At 40.0% G+C, this 19,237-nt stretch overlaps 1 protein-coding gene across 4 annotated transcripts; it reads left to right on the top strand.

Annotated features, from left to right (window-relative positions):
* Nucleotides 1-1,516: 1,516 nt before the first annotated feature.
* On the top strand, nucleotides 1,517-10,559 carry LOC116785504 (toll-like receptor 6). Of its 4 annotated transcripts, none has more exons than XM_032685125.1 (3): nucleotides 1,517-1,686; nucleotides 4,127-4,271; nucleotides 6,999-10,559. In XM_032685125.1, the coding sequence occupies exon 3, from the start codon at nucleotides 7,089-7,091 to the stop codon at nucleotides 9,516-9,518; it is 2,430 nt and encodes an 809-aa protein (XP_032541016.1). In that variant the 5' UTR covers nucleotides 1,517-1,686; nucleotides 4,127-4,271; nucleotides 6,999-7,088; the 3' UTR covers nucleotides 9,519-10,559. The 4 variants fall into 4 exon arrangements, with proteins under 4 accessions (XP_032541016.1, XP_032541017.1, XP_032541020.1 ...); XM_032685126.1 differs by having other exon boundaries at nucleotides 4,203-4,271; nucleotides 6,999-9,536; XM_032685129.1 differs by lacking the exon at nucleotides 4,127-4,271 and having other exon boundaries at nucleotides 7,448-10,559.
* Nucleotides 10,560-19,237: the final 8,678 nt, after the last annotated feature.

The raw sequence follows: 19,237 nt of genomic DNA, 5'->3' as shown, positions 1-19,237 counted from the left end.
GTAATACAGATAATATCCCCTGTTGTTTGTAACCTTAAGAACTCATCTGGCTTCTTCTGTTGGCTGGAGGACAAAGAAACTCCCTGAAATTCAGAAAGTGCACCAGGAGTCCTTCCTCCAGAAGGACTTGAAGGTTTTAGCAAGGTTTGCTTGCCTCTTTGGAAAGAACTTGGGAAACTGACATCTGGATGTAGCTGGTGTGATGATAAGCAGAAATATATAATTACAGGTTTCTGGTATATGTCCAAAATCCTTGAGTGGAAAGAGTGGCTTTTAATAAGCATAGGCATCAATTAAAACTTGTACTTTGGAACTAGAAGCCCACATACTATTAGCTTTTTTTTTTCCATGATATGTACCAAATAATTGATAAAACAGCTACACATGCAATGAATTATTACATCTAGTTTCTCTGATTCCACAGGAGATGATGAGTTTCTCAAATGATATATATCAGAATATTTCAAACAATTATTTTAGCCTCTGTCATACTCTCGAACCTTTCGATAAAACCAGTTTTAATCCACGAAGAAATTTTTCCTGTACTGGGACCATATGTTGTCTCACATCACGTCAACCACTTTATCTGTTTTGGAAAGTAATTAACCTTTTCTATGCAGCCTGGTGATGTGTTCCTGCAGTTGGTTCTGCACTGAAATCTGGAACTGCTAATGCACTCCACTTATCAGGAAAAGGGAGTGTGTAAATGTGTTCTCATGTCAGATACCATATCAGAGCAGATTCCTGGCATTTGACTAGTCAGCTCAGTGACTAGCAGGAATGCTATTTTTATGTACATTAAAATATTAACATACAAAACTGATAGTATGGGGGTTAAACACTCTCCCAAACCTAAAAAAATGTGCAAAATGAAGTGTAAATGTTTTTGTGTATATCTAGGTAGTGTATAGTACAAAGGAAACTAAACTGCAACAGACTGAGTCCTGACACAATGTGGGTTGCCCTGCTGAGAGCTGGGCTCTTTTATGGCTTTAGAAGTGTTACAAAACATCATCACAGAAGATCAACTGCAGAGAGTTAGAGCAAGGAAAGGCACTCAAGGGAAAATAAAGGGACTCTGTGGGAGATAAGGCATTCTGCTGAGGGGAAAGTTCAAAACCTCTGTGAAACCCATATTTTTACTCAGGCCTTTGGTTTGTCTGGTTTTTCTTTTGGAAATATTTACTGAGATTGACTATACTGCTCATTTTTAGTCACTGTTTCATCAAGAGGAAGCAGTATTTATAAACCAATAAAGTGAGAAAGTCGTATGTTCTTCAAGGTGGCTCTGTGTTACCAGTTTCATTTCCACAGCTTTGAACCTTGTGTCTATTTGTGCCAAAGCAAGATAGGCTTGAGCATAAATGTGATACAGTCTCTGCTCCCTTTGACTTGTAGTGGCATTTAGCCTTTGTTTCATCTACTTGACATACAGGGTTAATTTGTGACAATGAGAGTTGCAATTGAAGATAAGATCCTCGGTATGACCAAGCACCAGCTTTGCAATTAACTTTTCATGAGTGCTTCAATGAGTCTGTCTGCTCTGACTATGTTTTAGTTCCATGTCTTACACATGTAAGCTCACTTCTGCAGTTCTAGTTAGAGAGGTTCTTCACACTTTTGGCACGGTGCTGGTCCTGAATAGCTTCTGATACCTGGCCAAGTGTATCTGTGGTTCCTATCTGGGTAAGTAATGACAACACACAAGCAGAAGTGTGAAATATGTTTTCATGAAGATAGGTGCTCATTGGTAGAACAATCTGCAAAAAACCCCAGCAGTATAAAATTCAGAAATGGAACAAAGTATCTGCATGAATGTACATGTACTGACTATGGAAAGAATGGTATTTAGCTCATACTTTTCAGGATGCATGAACAGAAATACATTGCTTTTATTTTTTGCCTGTCATACAAAATGACTGAATCAGTAAACTGAAAACAGCCCCAAACAAAATTTTGTTGAATTGGTTAGTAAAAATAACCATTATGCAATGTTCCTAATGGTTTAACAGAGGTATTCAGGAGTATCGGTTTTATTTTAACTCATTGCAATTTTTTCTTCACATCAAACTGTTTATTTGAATGTATTTTGAAGTCTCATAAAGAAGAGTGGTAAGGAAATTAAACACACTACAACTAAAAGGTGCTTTTTATAGCTATATGTGCACTAGCTTCCATTCTGATGACAGTCGATGGTGTATTTGATTTTATCCATGCAGCAAAGTTTTTTTTATGGATTATATTGGAAGTAAAACTGCCACTGTTCTGCATTATTGCAATATCGTTGTTCTGTCAACAAGTGCCTTAGTCTACTTATTTTCATGGATGAATGGCTAGAAATGGGAGCTTCTCTTTTAACTTTGAGTCAAGGCAGTGTCAGCTGACAAGCAGACTCTTCCTGCTTATTGAGAAACATTAATGATCCCTGGTCTTGTCTCAGGTCACAGATGACCCAGACTTTTCTCTAACATATTACTCAATTCTCTGCACGGAGAAAACCAGAATAATTTTAGTTCAGTTCAGTTTTAGTCATCAATCTCAAAGTGAAAAATAGCAATTTTCTTTCAGCAAACCAAAGGATTAAATCATTTACAAAATTGAAAAGGTAACTGCAAAAGAAAACTTTCAAAGGAATCTAATGCAAGCTTGAAATGTAGCTAGCACTGCTATCTAGAATAAAATTTCATGCTTTTCAGGTTCTTTAACTGAATCTTTAGCTGTTGTGTTAGTTTGGAGGCTTATAGGAGTGAAATGTTGGTTTTGGTTATTATGTTTAACTCCAGCCCTCAACTAAGTACCATGCTCACTTCCCTGCTGTCCCCCATCCCCAGTGGGGAGGAGAATCAGAAAAAAAGTAAAACTTGTAGGTTGAGATAAGAGCAGTTTAAGAATTAAAACAAAGTAAAATATAGTAATGATGATGGTAATGATGGTGATGGTGATGACAATGAGAGAGAGAGGACTAAAATGCAGGAGAAACAGGTGATATACAATACAGTTGCTCATCACCCACTGACCAATGCCCAGCCCATCGCTGAGCAATGATCAGCCCTCCTGGCCAACTCTCTCCCAATTTATGTACTGAGTGTGATATTCTGTGTTACGGAATATCTCTTTGGTTGGTTCACATTGACTGTCCTGGCCATGCTCCCTCTCGGCTTCTTGTGCACCTCTTTGCTGGCACAGCATGGGAAACTGGAAAGTCCATGTCTTAAAAATAAGTATTACCCAGCAACAACTAAAACATCAGTGTGTTATGAACATTGTTCTCACACTGAATGCAAAATAGTCTTGTACCAGCTATTAGGAAGAAAATTCACTCTATCCCAGCCAAAACTGGGACAGTTATTTACATCTGCCTTTGCAATACACTCATTCTCTGCTCTGTTGATTTGTTCCCTGGGCTTGTGCCCCTGTTCAAAACTTGAAGTGAATGGTTGCTTTACTGGATTCCTTCATCCACTGATTGCCCTATATTGCCGTATTCTTAATGGCTTCATTACAGCTTTCTTATCATAGGGAATATTCTCTGTTAATTTTTTGTAATTTTTTTTGAATGAAGCTACAATGTGGGATATCCTTGATACCTATACAAGGCATTTCTAGTGTAAAGATAACTGACCTGTAAAGGTTTTTAACTGTGTCAGTTTGCCCCTGTTACTAACTTTTGAGATAATAAGCTTTTGCTACTGTGTTATAGTGTGTTACATTAATTACTCTGCTTGTGGAGCAAAAAAATTTGTCAGCGTAGAACTCTGCAAGAGATCTTGATACAAAGAGAAGTTCAGTGAGGGTTCTGCTTCCTCTTTTCTGTGTGTGCAAAGAGGAGATGCAGTTGATGGGTTTCTAGAACATCTGTGTAACAACAAAAGCAGATTTTAAATTAGAAATGCAGAGTTATTTAAATAATCTTGCCACGGGGAATATTCTGTACTGCAGATAGGTTTATTTTCTCCTAAACTGTACAGTTATGTAAATATTACAGAAGTAAATGTATTTTTAGTCTGAACTGTTAGAAGTTCCCTTTCGTTGTGCTCTTAATACCTGCATTGTATGGAAATTTTATTAATTCTTAGAATTGTGTAGCCTGATCAAAAAATCCTGTTCTTTCTGCTTCCTGAGGTAGTAATTATTAAGAAATTAGCATCTCATGTGAGATTCCCCATCTTGAAGATTACATGTGTTTGAAATTCTATTCTGAGGATATTAACTGACTATGCAGAGGACTTTTGCTGGTTCATCAACTTGGAGATGAATTCCATGCACTAAAGGTGGGTTATAATTGCTCCATTTTTCATAATTTTTTCTCTTTGCTATATTTATCTTGGACTTCATCAAATGTCAGGTGCTAGTATTGCTTCAGTGTTGGAAGATAATCTTGCATGTGGAGATTTCAGTGAAAATGCTCATCTGTATGTTGAATTTCAGTGAAGGGGAAAGGGGGAAAATCATTTGGTGTGGCAATTTTAATTCTCAGCCAACTCTAATTTAATACCATTCTAAAACAGCATTGGAGGAGTAACTGTTGATCCTTAATATTGCTTTGCTAGATGTATTTGCTTTACTCTCTGACTGTGGCAATCTTCAGTGCTATCCACTGTGTCTCATCCCTTGTTGCAGCGTGTAGCATAGCATGTACAATAAATTAAAACTCATTGGCAATGGAGCATGGACAGAGAATATATTTATGGTTTTTTCTCCCTTCAAAACATTTTTGCTTTATTCCTGACATTCCTTTTGGCCAGGGGGAAATTCCTCCAGATAGTTCCAGATCAAAGTTTATTTGATTCAAGAGTTAGATTGTTTACCAGCCTGGACTCTGAAGAACAGGGTCAACTGCTCTTTGAAGGATGCTGGGTCAGATTTCCTTGTCTTGTTTCCTCTTGTGAGTGATACCATACTTCGACCAAACATCCCAGCTTCATTTCTATTGTGCCCTCAGACACCCCAGCACAACTTTCTGAAGACCTAATTTGACCACTCTATTGGATTTAATTGAGGTAGAGATTTATATTTCACTGATTTACTCTTTTATTGCTTTTGGTGATGTTAATTGCATATATTTTTGCTTTACTTGATTAAAAGAAAACTTGATTTAACCTGATAGGAGACTTGGAGGGGAAGGGTCGAGTTTCGATATCAGTTAATAAAATTATTAGGGACTAACACACATTATAACCTTGAACTGAAAGAATAGGGTTTTGGGGTTTATTTAACAAAAGATTACACAGGGACAGAATTTTAAAACTGAAACAAACTGTTTCTGGGAATCACTGCTTCATACGTAGTGTCCAGTCATGGTGTGGTTTTCCCATTAGTGTGCTTTTGGTCAGACTAGTGTTACAAAATTCATGAGTGTGGTGAGTTGACCCTGGCTGGACTCCAGATGTCCCCTCAAGCCACTCTGTCACTCCCCTCAACTGGACAGGAAGAAAATATAATGAAGGTTTGTGGGCAAGATAAGGACAGTGAGAGATCACTCGCACGTTACTGTTACAGGCAAACCAGACTCTATCTCCAGAAATTATTTCAGTTTATTACAATTAAATCAGAGTACGGTAATGAGAAATAAACCCAAATATCAAAACAGCTTCCTTCCACCCCTCCCTTCTTCCCTGGGCTCAGCTTCACTCCCAATTTCTCTACCTCCTCTCCCAAAGGCACAGTAGGGCAGCAAATGAGGGTTGTGGTCAGTTCATCACATGTTATTTCTACTGCTTCTTCCCCCTCACTCTCTTCCCTTTTTACCAGTGTGAGGTCCCTCCCATGGGAGACAGTTCTCTAATGTGAGTCCTTCCCACAAGGTGCAGTTGTTCAAGAACTCTTCAGCATGGGTCCCTTCCATGGGGTACACTCCTGCAGGGAACAGACTGCTCCAATATGGGTCTCCCGTAGGGTCACAAGTCCTACCAGTAAACCTTTTCCTGTGTGAGCTCCTCTCTCCATGGGTCCACAGGTCCTGCCAGGAACCTGCTCCAACGGAGGCTTCCCATGAGGTCACAGCCTCTTTCAGGTATCCACCTGATCCATCGTGGACCTCCATGGGCTGGTGAGGCCTGCCTCACCATGACCTTCACCTCAGGCTGCAGGGGAATGTCAGCTGCAGCACTTGAAGCACCTCCTCCCCCTCCTTCAGCACTGATCTTGGTGTCTGCAGAGTTGTTTCATGTATTCTCACTCCTCTCTCTGAGCTGCATTTGCTGTTGCCCAGGGTTTTTTCCCCCTTTCTGAATTTTGTTATCCCAGAAGCACTACTACCATTGCTGATGGGCTCAACCTTGGATCTGGCTGGCACTGGCTCTATCAAATACAGAGAAAGCTTCTGGCAGCTTCTCACAGAAACCACTCCTGTAGTCTCCCACTAACAAAACTTCACCACGTAAGCCCAATACAATGGACAGTATAATTTCTCCTTAGCATTCTTGGCTTATTGGAAAAATGGACCCCTGTGTCTTTGTGCTATTGCACTGACAAAGCTGATCAGCTGACCTGAGGGGGTGTATGGCCATGTCCAGGGTCTTTGAGGTGTGAAGAGGAATATCCTTTGGCTCTTCTGACTGAAGAGGTTGTTTTTGCACCAGTTCCTGTGAGGGTGGTTCTATTGAAGTCCTGTCCCCAAATGTGTGTGACCTTGGGATGTACAGAAAGAGCAGATGAGGGCCTTGTTCTGTTCTCCTTCATTCCTAAATGCATTTTCTACTTGTGCCAGTTTTGTACTTTTCAAGATTGTTGAGAAAGTTGTATTTCTTTACATCTATGTGTTTTTAACATACCAGTGATTATATTCCTCCCATTATAAAGGAATTAATTTATATTTAACAGAGAAAAACAATAACTGGGATTAGAGAATGGGGGGGCATGAAAACAATTGATAAGAACTTAGAACAAGAGTATGTAAAAATATTTTTTTATTTTATATTGAACCTTATTTTAGCAATAAAAAACCAAATTCAACCGTTCAACAATTTCATCAAATTCCATGTGTTTTCTTTTCATAGGACTGGACTCAACAGTGAGACATATTGAACAGAAAACAACTATATACTTCTATGTTTCTGTAAAAACACAAGATAAACCTGGATAGCATAATGAGACCCCTCACAAATACCTATGTCTTTGTTTGTGCCTTTACATTCACACTATGGAATAATATCCAGCCAACTGTGGAAAATGAATTTATTGCAAATTATTCAGGCAGATTGCTAACTAATGTTCCAAAAAACATTCCACTACATACTCAAGTATTAGATTTATCACATAATAGGATATCTGGAATAAGTATCTCAGAATTTATTTATCTTTCTGACCTTCAAGTATTAAATCATTCTCATAATCTAATTACGGTGCTTGACTTTAGTGTCTTTGTTTTTAATGAAAATTTAGAATACTTAGATTTATCTCATAATAACATTTTGAAAGTTTGCTGTCTAACTCTTGCATGTCTTAGACATTTAGATCTTTCTTACAATAAGTTTACTGCCTTGCCTATCTGCCAGGAATTTGAGAACATGTTTCGTTTGGAGTACCTAGGATTAAGTGCCATGATGATACGAAGGTCAGACTTCAGGTATATCAAACATTTGCAGCTGCACACTGTCTTCCTGACCTTGGGAAACTTTTCGCTGTATGAGCCTCAGAGTCTGACAGCCTTGAATACAAAGAGGCTCCACATTGATTTTGCAGCAAACCAAAACTTCAGTTTTTCCCTCTTGTACGATGGAATGAGTACTTCAGAAAATTTAAAAATAGTTAACTTAATATATACCTTGAGCTATAAGTATTTCCCCTCTCCTCCTTTAATGCTTCTGAAGAAAATCAAGACAACAGCTCTCATTCTTGACACTGTGGATGTACAATGGCCTATCATTCTGCAAATTTTCCTGCTTATTTGGTATTCACCTGTGGAGCATTTGACTGTGAGAAATTTGACTTTTCGGGGACCACTGGGGGAGCTGACTAAATATGAGTTTCTACCCTTGTTAAGTTCTTTGGAACAGTTAATCTCTTTGGATGGCTCCATGAAAGCATTAACTTTGGAGCATGTTCGTATTAAGATTTATTATTTCAACCAGGAGATTCTGTACAGACAGTTTTCAGAGATGAATATTGCCAGTTTGACAATATATGATGCATATATGCCACACATGCTTTGCCCAAATAGAACAAGCTCATTTCAGTATTTAAATTTTTCTCACAATGCCCTGACGGATGAGTTGTTCCAGAATTGTGGCACTTTGATAGATCTGAAATTACTTATTTTGCAATGGAATAAATTTGAGAGCCTTCTCAAGGTGAGCTTCATGACCAGCCATATGAAATCACTGAAATATCTGGACATGAGCAACAACTTGCTGCGCCACGACGGAGCTGATGTACGGTGCCAGTGGGCTGCGTCTCTGACAGAGTTGGACCTGTCCTCCAATCAGTTGGCAGATGCCGTCTTTGAATGCTTGCCAGTCAACATCAAAAAGCTCGACCTACAAAACAATCAGATCAGCAGTGTCCCAAAGGGGCTGGCTGACCTAAAATCCTTGGAAGAGCTGAACCTGGCATCGAACAGGCTGGCTGACCTGCCGGGGTGCAGTGGCTTCACATCCCTGCAGTTCCTGAACATAGAGATGAATTCGATCCTCACCCCATCTACTGACTTCTTCCAGAGCTGCCCAAGGGTCAAGGAGCTACAGGCTGGGCACAACCCATTCAAGTGTTCCTGTGAACTGCAAGACTTTATCCGTGTGGAGAGGCAGTCAGGGGGGAAGCTGTTTGGCTGGCCATCAGCGTATGTGTGCGAGTACCCGGAAGGCTTGCGAGGCACGGAGCTGAAGGACTTCCACCTGAGTGAACTGGCCTGCAATACAACGCTGCTGCTGGTGACAGCCCTGCTGCTGACGCTGGTGCTGGTGGCTGTGGTGTCCTTCCTGTGCATCTACCTGGATGTGCCCTGGTACGTGCGGATGACGTGGCAGTGGACGCAGACGAAGCGGAGAGCTTGGCACAGCCACCCCAAAGAGCAGGAGACGGTTCTGCAGTTCCACGCGTTCATTTCCTACAGCGAGCACGATGCGTTGTGGGTGAAGAATGAGCTGATCCCAAACCTGGAGAAGGGGGAGGGCCGCATACAACTGTGCCAGCACGAGAGAAACTTTGTCCCCGGCAAGAGCATTGTGGAGAACATCATTAACTGCATTGAGAAGAGCTACAAGTCGATCTTTGTGTTGTCTCCCAACTTTGTGCAGAGCGAGTGGTGTCACTATGAGCTGTACTTTGCCCATCACAAGTTATTCAGTGAGAATTCCAACAGCTTAATCCTGATTTTACTGGAGCCGATCCCTCCATACGTTATCCCTGCCAGGTATCACAAGCTGAAGGCTCTCATGGCAAAACGCACCTACCTGGAGTGGCCGAAGGAGAGGAGCAAGCATGCCCTTTTCTGGGCTAACCTGAGGGCAGCTGTTAACATTAACCTGCCCACAGCCATTGAAGCAAACAAGGACCAGAGTGATGTTACATATACTTAGTAGTATAAGTATGTGAATAACTGATTTGACTGTTTTACATTAAATTCTGTTAATAATTTTTTCTATTTTTTTACACCATTACACCATATTTTTTGTTAGTTTGTTGCAAAATGTATTTGTGATACCTATAGAGATTGCTATTGCAAATTCTAGTCGTCAAAGTAGTCAAAGGTCATCTGTAGTTGTCCATCATCAACAAAGAGAGGGAGGGAGAAATTTTCATAGTGATTGACCTTATTTTTGGGTTGCATAAATTTCGTACTTTTCCCACTGAAAGCCATATTTGAAAGTAATGATGATAGCAGTTGGTTCAGCATCATCAGGACTGCCAAGGAATGCATTTAGTCTTTGTTCTGACGTGAATATTGTGGGGTTAAGATTGTAAGCATCTGCTTCCTGGGATTTAATTAGATAACAAAAGAAGAAAATTTGTGTTTTAAACCCTTCCTGTACATGGATATAGTAGATGTCATGGGTACACCATCTCTATACCTTTAGCCTGTTTTCCTTCCTGGAAGTCTTTCCCTCCATCACAGAGAGAGTTTCCTAGGTAGGTGCTGAAAGTTTGGATCCATTAATCTTTGTTTAATATTCTTCTTCCTTTGCTGTACTAAATATTCCCACTTGCCCAGAGATAACTACCAAGTCAATGATTTCATAGAATTCACTATTCATTGTCTTCAAAATCATAGTAAATATCTGAACTTATGAATTTTTTATAATATTGTAATATTACTGCTTTCTGCTATGATCATATCAAGCTGTACTGGGTTATGTATTTTTCCTGTTTTCTAAAACTTAGAAGATTGATGTTTGAAGGTGAGACCCTTTTATCTCCAGACTTTCACTGAACTCTATTACCTTGCTCTTTTAAACAGCAGGTGCTGAGGGTCATCATACAGGTGAAAAAGGAATATGTTTCCTTGGAAAATAACTCCTCTGCTGAAATCTAACGGTGTTTGTTTTGATAGGAGACATCTAGTAGTTTGCTGTGCTTATTTGACAGTCCAATAAACCTCCCATTCTTTATCTGTTATTAAATTTCATGTGTCATTTAACTGGTGATGTGGGGGTTTATAATGATGCTTATGGCTTAATGGAAGTGCAAAGCCCAGTGATCACAGCTGTGAGCAGCACGTGAGGTGAGCAAACCAGTAAGAGGATGTGATCCTTAACACTCACTGAGGTGGTTCACCAAGCACCCACCAGGCATGGTAGCTGGGTGAAACAGTGAATCTGAAGTTGTGGGAGAACTTCCTGGTGTCCAGTGATGCTGAAATACTGCTGGCACCCACCTACCAGTTCAGGTTAAATGGGTAGGATCACAATAGAATGCAAGGTGCCTGGCTCCCAGTGTAGAGCTTTGGAAAAAAGAGCTAGAAATCCCTACTAAATCTAATTTCAGGTAAAAGGAATTGGCTACTGACTTCTGTAACAACAAATCTGAGATCTCCCCCTTTCCAAAGTCAGGATGTATGCCTTAAGAAGGGTTGCTAAACCCTCAGTATTTCAGTGGGAGCTGGTGGATGCACCATACTTTAAAAGCACGTTATTTATGAGGAAAAGTGTTCAAAGACAGAGAGGAGCTTAGTGCTCTGCAGAAGTCCAAGTCAGGAAGGCTTTACCCTATACTGAATGTCACTTGTGCTTCATGGCAACCCAACATCGTGGCCAGAGGCATTGGGCACCATGGAGTGCTGCTGAAAGTGCCTCACAAATCTTGTGGGCCAGCCAGCCACTTACAGCAAGCTGTGTGGCATGTTCCACAGAAGTACAGGTGTTAAACCTGGGGATGTGGCCTCAGTGGACCACTGGAACTCTGCTGCAGGGGGAATGGGAGCTTCAGACAAAGTCTGAAGACTTAGTCAATAGTTTATATAGGTGTAATTCAGCCTATATACAACTTTGTCCTGCAGGATTAAGAATGGCAAACCAAATATATTTACATTTTAAAAATTTATTTAAATTTATTTTGATAATGATAGTGATTAGACTAAAAAGACTGTAATCAGAACTTTTTACTACACAGTATAGGTAGCTATAACTACTAGTATAGTGTGCTATTTCTGAAGTAATATTGAAGCAACTATATAAAAGCTAGCAAAAACAATTAGTACATGGAGGTTGATGTTAGTCACCCATATCAGTGACTGTGGGCAAATCTGGTTCCCTCAGCCTGGAGGAGTAACCTTGTGGGGTGTCCCAACTCAAGGGGGGAAAATGCACACACACTCCAAGAAGGTATGTTAAAGACTCTATCACCCAAAAGTGAGACTGGGCTTTTATATTTTATATATGATTGACTGTCAGCCAGATGTCTCCAGGCCAGCTGTGTTAGCTCAGCAGCTTTAACTAAGTTATTAGTAGCATCACTTGTTGGTTCCTTTTATCAGGCACTTTATCAGGTCTTCCACATCTTCAGGGGTGCCAGTTTCCATGAGGAAGCATTGTTCTTCCTCAGGATGGTTGGGATTGATGAGTCAGGCTGGTTTCAGCGTTCTTCAGCACCAAAAGCAGCATGATGCTGCCTTCTCCATTTGTCAGCGGAGGGGCTCGGGACAAACTGCAAATGACCAATGTGATCCGCCAAATGTCCACTTTATTTACAAAAAGATGCCCTTTATGTACTCCTTCTACACCCCGGCGCATGATTTCTCTTCTACATTACTGGTTACATGAAAGTGTTCACAATGTAAACATGCCCTTTTGACCACTTCTAATTGGATTATTGGAGGTGTCCAACCGTGAGGTGAGTACATATGTTTACCTTTTGGGACTCCACCTTAATTTTGGCACAGATCCTTCTTTGTTTCAGCTTCAGAGCCTGAAGCCATGATGATTGCGCAGTTTTTTTTACTATCTGTGCCTGGCCTTGTCAAGGTAAGGCCCACAAAAATGCAGGAGAAATTGCTCACACAATCCTGCTCTCCCCACATCCATTCTCCACCAATAGCTTAGCTTTGCAAACACGGTATTGTTGGAGCTGTTTTATCCCCAATCTGCAGAGCATCCTGCTACAAGCTACAAGTTGTTTCCTTCTTAACAGGTCCTTCACAACAGGATTTTTCTTTACATCTCCATCACACCACATTACATCACAATTTGCCCCTAGGCAGTCACCTGGCCAAGTGTTAGTGGCTTTTTTATTTCAGCTACAACCAATTACATCTGTCTATAACTTAAGAGTTGTGTGCTATACAGCTTTTAGCTACCTAAGGAGCTGTTCAGTCACAGAAGCCAGTCCACATTAAGTGGGATGGGAGTTTTGTAACCTTTACCTGACTTTATCTTTGTCTGACCAACCTAGTGGCCTTCTACAATGTGCTGACTACAACAGTGGACAAGGGAAGAGTTACAGATGTGATTTATCTGGACTTTTGTTAGGCTTTGACATGGTCCCCCACAACATTTTTCTTTCTAAATTGGAGAGAGATGTATTTAATAAGTGTGGAAAAATACTGAAAAACAAAACTCAGCAAGAAGAAGTGCACGTGTTGGCAACAGTTCACCAGGAGCAAGTTGTCTGCACACCTTAGGAGCAGGAACACTGAGGGAGCTTGGTATACTGCCCTAAGGGAGACATGAAAAAAAGGACGGAGCAGCGTGGAGGTGTTGTGGTCATGCGCTGCCAAAGTCAAAACAGCTAACAGGAACTAAACCAAAGGAATTACCCAAACGGTGACTGAAAGATGAACTTTGCTTCATTAACTCAAAAATGCATATTACTTTTCACGCCCCCAATATGCTAATAAAGTAAAACCTGTACATGCTTTACGTGTAAGACTAAAGTCACTCAAACTACATCTAGACATGAAATTACATCACCCGTAACTCTACCATTTCCCCTCCCTCAAAGAAAACAATACAAATATATCTTAAGTGGGGGAGGAGGTCAGAGGACATTCCACTCTTGTATCCTGGGACAGTTGATAGGCTGTCTCTCCTCTCCCATAGGAACACATATGAGATGAGACTAGAACACTTGGCAATACCAAGTGCTCCCTTGGAAAATTCAGAAAGCTGTCCTGTGTTTGTGATCACATTTTAGCACTATATAGTTATTTTACAATTTAATATATTTGTTGCTGGCTGTATTATTCATATTTTACGTATTCATGTATGCTTCTGCAGACAGTGTGTTTATCATCAGCAATCCAGTAAGAACCTACATTTCTCTAGCTCAATAAACTACACTAGTTTGCATCTGACAATGAGAATTACTGAACACAATCAGACTTTTAATCAGTCTGTGAGAACTCATTGAATACAAACAGACTTATATTGTATCACACTGTTCGTGCATCCATAATCATGGTAGTTCTCAGTGGATGTGGCCAGACTTACAGTGCCCTGTTGGTTCTTCATTTCTCTGTTGCTTAGTGCCAAATTGGCTATTACTTAGAATTTAAACCCAGCCTCCCTCAGCCCCTTTGATCTCTGAGGACTAGCTGGAAAGCCAGGGGGTTTATTTTCTGCCAAATCTCCTTCCTCTTAACACAACAGAAAAATTTGCCTTACTCATAACTCAACAATGAGTTGACTGTTTGATGGATGAGGAATTGGCTGGACGGTTGCATCCAGAGGGCAGTGGTCAATGACTCAGTGTCCAGACAGACACTGATGACAAGTCGTGTCCCTCAGGGGTCTGTACTGAAACCAGTTCTGTTTAATGTCTTCATCAAGGATGTAGACCTGAGTTTTAGGTGGATGTGAAAGGAATAGTTTCTTGAGTCTGCCATGTATATTGTTTTAGGATATTAACACTGTAACACCCCTTTATACTCTGTCTTTCCCACTTCACAGATCTTTGATGCATATGCCAAATATTTCAGTTATTTACACACTGTACACAACAGCTTCTTAAAATACACTTCTGAGTTCCTTTGATAAAGCAGGCTCTTTTTGTTGTGGTTTACAGTATTTGCTGGTTTTCTCTTTTAAGTTACTATTTGACAATATTTCTCATCACTTCTCTGTTGGAACTTCCATTTTCTTTTTCCCTGAAACTCTGTATATATGTATTTTTTTTGGCCAAATGCAGCAAATGCTTTCCTTCACTGCTTTTTATGAGGCAATACACTGTTGATTTTTTTTTTTAAATGAGTTCTTAGACCTTCTTCTTTTGAAGAAGTTTGAAGACTTACAGGACACGAGTACCTGGTAGAACTCTCAAAATACTGTCATATTTATAAAAATGGTGTCAGATGCTGCTCTTCCTGAGCTCACCAGCCTGGGAGCACATATGAAAGCAACACTGTGTATTGGCTTAGTTAGTGTTCAGCCAGGCCAGAGTTTTAATTGCAAAGGATACATTTAAAGTGGTTTTATGGCTAAAAATTGCAGGAAAGACACATAGATCAGTTTTGAATCCTTGAGCAGATTTCTGTGTATGATAGGATCAGACTCAATGATACCAGGTAAGACAGAGAGAACAGCTTCATTTCTCAAATACGAGAAAAGAAATATCTTAAATTACAATCTCGTAAGCTTAAATTTTGCCTTTTTCTCAGACTAAGGGGAACACCTAGTGGTCGATTAAATTATCACTGTTTCCTGAAAATGATAGCTCAGTTTAGAACATACACAATGCTTTTTGAGTCAGGAAAACTGAAAGAGATAATCGTATCAGCCCAGCAACTGCAGTAGCCTCTTGCAGGTGTGCGTGGGCTAGAGAAGACAGGTCAGGAAGAGCCCTTTCCCTTGGCAGCTCCCACGCTGGATCAGTGGCTGTGACTCAGTCCCCCTGCCATTGGTCCCTCTCGTCTGAACCTTAGAAATCAACGGCATGATGTGAGCAGACTCTGGCTTTACAATGAGCTGTCCTTATTTTCAAGTAGGAGGCCAAGAAATACAAGCCGGTCATTTTCTCGTTTTCTGTTTGCAGGGTTTCATTTTTATGGCTCATTTCCACTGTACCTGCTTTCCCTTCTGTCACCAAAGCATGGTGTAGGTGCTCATCAGGCTGATCTGCAGGGTCCTAGGCAGCGATAGACTGACATCCCAATGCAATTAGCAGGAACTGGAAATGTTATAGATGCATAGTGAATTCAACCAGGTTTACTTTTTTTAGTCATCTGTAAAAGTGTGAATAAATAAAACCCCATTCTTCATCGTCATCTCTCAGCAAAGCCTGCAGGTGTGCCCAGAGGTGAGCAGGACTCATACATGTTGACATGTTGGCAGTGTGAGTCTACTCGCAGGCCCAGTCAGTAATCTTGTGAGTGATAATAAAAGCAAACCTGCCTTTGGTGCTCCAGACTTGTCAATGGACTAAGTAGAAACAAGTAAAATGTTTTTGTGAGCTTGCCACTAAGTGTGCTGCTGAGCACAGCTCCTCCAGCACGCAGGAGCTGGAAGCAGCGCTGGTACCTCCAGGTAGTGCGTTGTGCTCCTGCCCTTGGTCCCATGTGGGGCAGGCACACACGGGAAGTGGCCACGGGTCCTGCAGAATGGCCACCCAAAACCCCAGAGCCTACAGGGGTGTCCAAGCATTCCTCCAACCCTCACACCTGCGTCATGCTCTTTGTCTTGCAGCGTGCAACAACATGACCACAAACAATATTCCGAGTGTTTTATTAACAAGTATAATACATATGAACTGTATACTAAATATAGTATGAGAACTGTACAGTACAAATTTATGTTCACAGTTTGACATGACAAAATGTCATTACTGAATTCCCATTGGACTACCAAAGTAGAAACAGTGAAAGTACATTAAACATTCACATCTTTAGTAAGAAAAGATTACTAAAATGTTTCCATATTTGCAAGTTATAGTAATGCACGCTAGAAACCTTTAATTACCCATTCTGTCTTATTAGCTTATAAAATATATTACATTTTATTTAAAAAATTCTGCATAGTTTATAGAAGTATTAAAGTAAATAAAACATCCTTGCTATATTTGCAGGTGACAGATGCTAAGCAAAAAGATTATTTTGACCCTTTAAATTACATTTTAAAAAGTGCTAATATCTGTAAAATATAATGAAAACTGGTGTAGCCCTCTTAAGAGATGTAACATGCTTTGCAAATTTTTATAGAAAGGATTTGTATTCATCTACATGTTGCTAACCTTGACAGCAACAACATATTTGGACAAGATGTAGCATTTGAAATATCACTGCAGAATGGTGGGTGTATATTTAAATAAACCTCATACATTTATACATGCTTAACTTTTTGTATTAGAAACCAGTAATTTATTATGATCAAATGGCTTAAACAGGCACATTTTCATAGAACAGTATTACCTGTTATAAGCTGCCCAGTGCAATACAACTAGGGAAAAAGGTGGGGTTTTTAATTATACACATTCTCCAGGACTAGGGTTTTCTATTTCAACTGGCTCTTCTTCAGGGCAAAGATGGAAGGACTGGCTTTGAAAAGTAGTTGTGTATATTTAAAAATTACAAGGTATCCCTCAAATCGAAGTTTGCTAAAATCAAGATGAGCTGGTTAAGTTGTAACTTCACATTCAGCTGAAAGATCAAAGTGTATTTGTTCGTGACCTTTTTGACATCCCACAAAGACATCACAGACACAAGTGAAAAATCCTATAAGGAAGGCATTTAAATGAAATAATATCAAAAACTTACATTTTATATTTAAATTTCTCTTGTCCTAATTCACAAGGCACATGGATGAGGATATTTTAAAGTTCTATTGCATCTCCACTGTATTTGTCCCCACCATTAGCATAAATACTTTCAGGAAAAATGTACATAAGCTATGAATTAACATAGCAAATAACCTAGACTAAATTATCTGAAATAACTCTTAGTTACAAAGAAGTTCTGCTTTTAGGGTACTTGATCTTTGTTTCTGATTTTAAAAAAATACTTAAAAAGAGAACATATTAATGAAAACATTTTATAAAAGCCTCAAAAGAGAAACAGAGCATTGGAAAGAAATGCTCCTTAAACATCCCAAATTTTATGCATTTGCATTTGTTAAGCTAAAAATGGGACCAGTCACCATGAGGCTGCTTATTTTTATAGTATCTGCTTTTTTCCCTAGAACAGAACAGAGAATTGTTTTCATCCCAGGATACTAAATGTCTGTAAAGTTGTGACTGATGCCATAAGGTTCTACACAGCCTCTCAGCAGTGATGCACCTATACTTACGAAACTGCCATTAAAAAGCCAATTCTCCTACCACTGACAATAAAAATATCCAAGAAAAATCCCCAGTCTGGAAGAGCTGCTTATTAATATCTGTCTCTTTCCTACAAGTTCCTCAATGTCAATAACAATTTGACCTGCCAAAAAAGAAGACCAATTAATGTCCCAAGTTTTTCAGCGCCATAGATGAGCAGATCAGGGTCAATTACAAGAAGACAGATACAGTGTTACTTCCCTCAGCCCTAATGAAGTGGTGAGGATGTTTGTAGCTGTAACAAAGCATATGGATCTTCCTCACAAAAGCATGAATGTTCCCAGCCCTGCTTTGCAAATCCCTGCTCTCCCCTTTGTAGAGCACATGTTCAGGGCTCTATTCCTTAAATAAAATTGCCAGTTCCATATACCCAATGCAAGAGTTGTTAACAACTGGAACACTTTCTATTTCATAGAAATTGCTGTTGGAGCATTTTTCTCCAGGAGTACAGACCTCTCCTCTTATTCTATGGGTATGTGGATGTCAGCAGAACAGGTGGTAAAGTCTATCACCAAGGGAAGGCTTTTTGCATTCACACTCTTGCATCTCCAAGATTATTTTTTTGCTGTTGGACTACACAGACTGTAGAAGCACAGCCTAACTGCTCCATAAGCTCAAATATACCCACCTGCAGATGGACACTCCACCTGCCTCCTCCTGCAGAGCTCTATGCAACTCCTCCTCTCCTCAAACCTCCATTGTCCAGTGGGATTTTCCAAGAGAAGGAAAAATCTTGCAGTGTTTATATTGCATAGAACAAAGAAGGAAAACGCACTGGTGCAATAAGAGTGTGGAGAAACATATCCTGTTCTCTTGAGGTGCCACAAAGTCTGCCAGGTAATATAGACAGAAACCTTCCTTTCAGAGGGCTCCCAGATGGGAAAATATCTGAGATCAACTGCAGGCTGCTTGAATTCAATTTATTTTACCTATGGAGTTCTGTTCACTAACAGACATGGGAATTAAGACTTGCTGATGTGAAGTTTTAATGCAACAGACACATCTACATGGAAGCTTTGCCTACCTACAAAGAGAGACTACCAGAGTCACAGATCAGAGTTAGGAAATGGATGATTTGGTATATATTTTTATCAAAAACAGAGACATGACTCAATTTATCAGAAGTGCATCATATCGGACGCCATCTTCTTACAAAAATATTGTGGATTAATAATTTTAAATACTGTAGTGTATTAAAGTAGTACTCACAGTTCAGAGCATTTCTGACATAATGATTACTATTTTCTGAGGTACAGTAAAGAGAAAAATTATTTAGAGGAAATGCAGGGGCATGATTGCAGGGGGATAGTCTATATCCCTGAAATGAGGTGCAGTAGACTTCTATGAATATCACGTAATGCCAAGTCACAGGAGAGTACAATAAAATCATAGAATATCCTGACTTGGAAGGGACCCATTTAGATCATCGAGTTCAACTGCTGACCCTGCACAGGACCATCCCCAAGAGTCACACCATGTGCCTGAGAGCATTGTCCAAACACTTCTTGAACTCTGTCAGGCTTCATGCTGTGACCACTTCCCTGGGGAGCCTGTTCCA

Source organism: Chiroxiphia lanceolata, chromosome 4, assembly GCF_009829145.1.
Source record: "Chiroxiphia lanceolata isolate bChiLan1 chromosome 4, bChiLan1.pri, whole genome shotgun sequence".
Classification (NCBI taxonomy): domain Eukaryota; kingdom Metazoa; phylum Chordata; class Aves; order Passeriformes; family Pipridae; genus Chiroxiphia; species Chiroxiphia lanceolata.
Note: the sequence above shows the minus strand (reverse complement) of the source record. Positions and strands in the feature narration are given on the sequence as shown.

Bases quoted from the DNA above. Each gene is read 5' to 3' on its own strand.
- LOC116785504 (XM_032685125.1), top strand. From the start codon at position 7,089: ATGAGACCCCTCACAAATACCTATGTCTTTGTTTGTGCCTTTACATTC.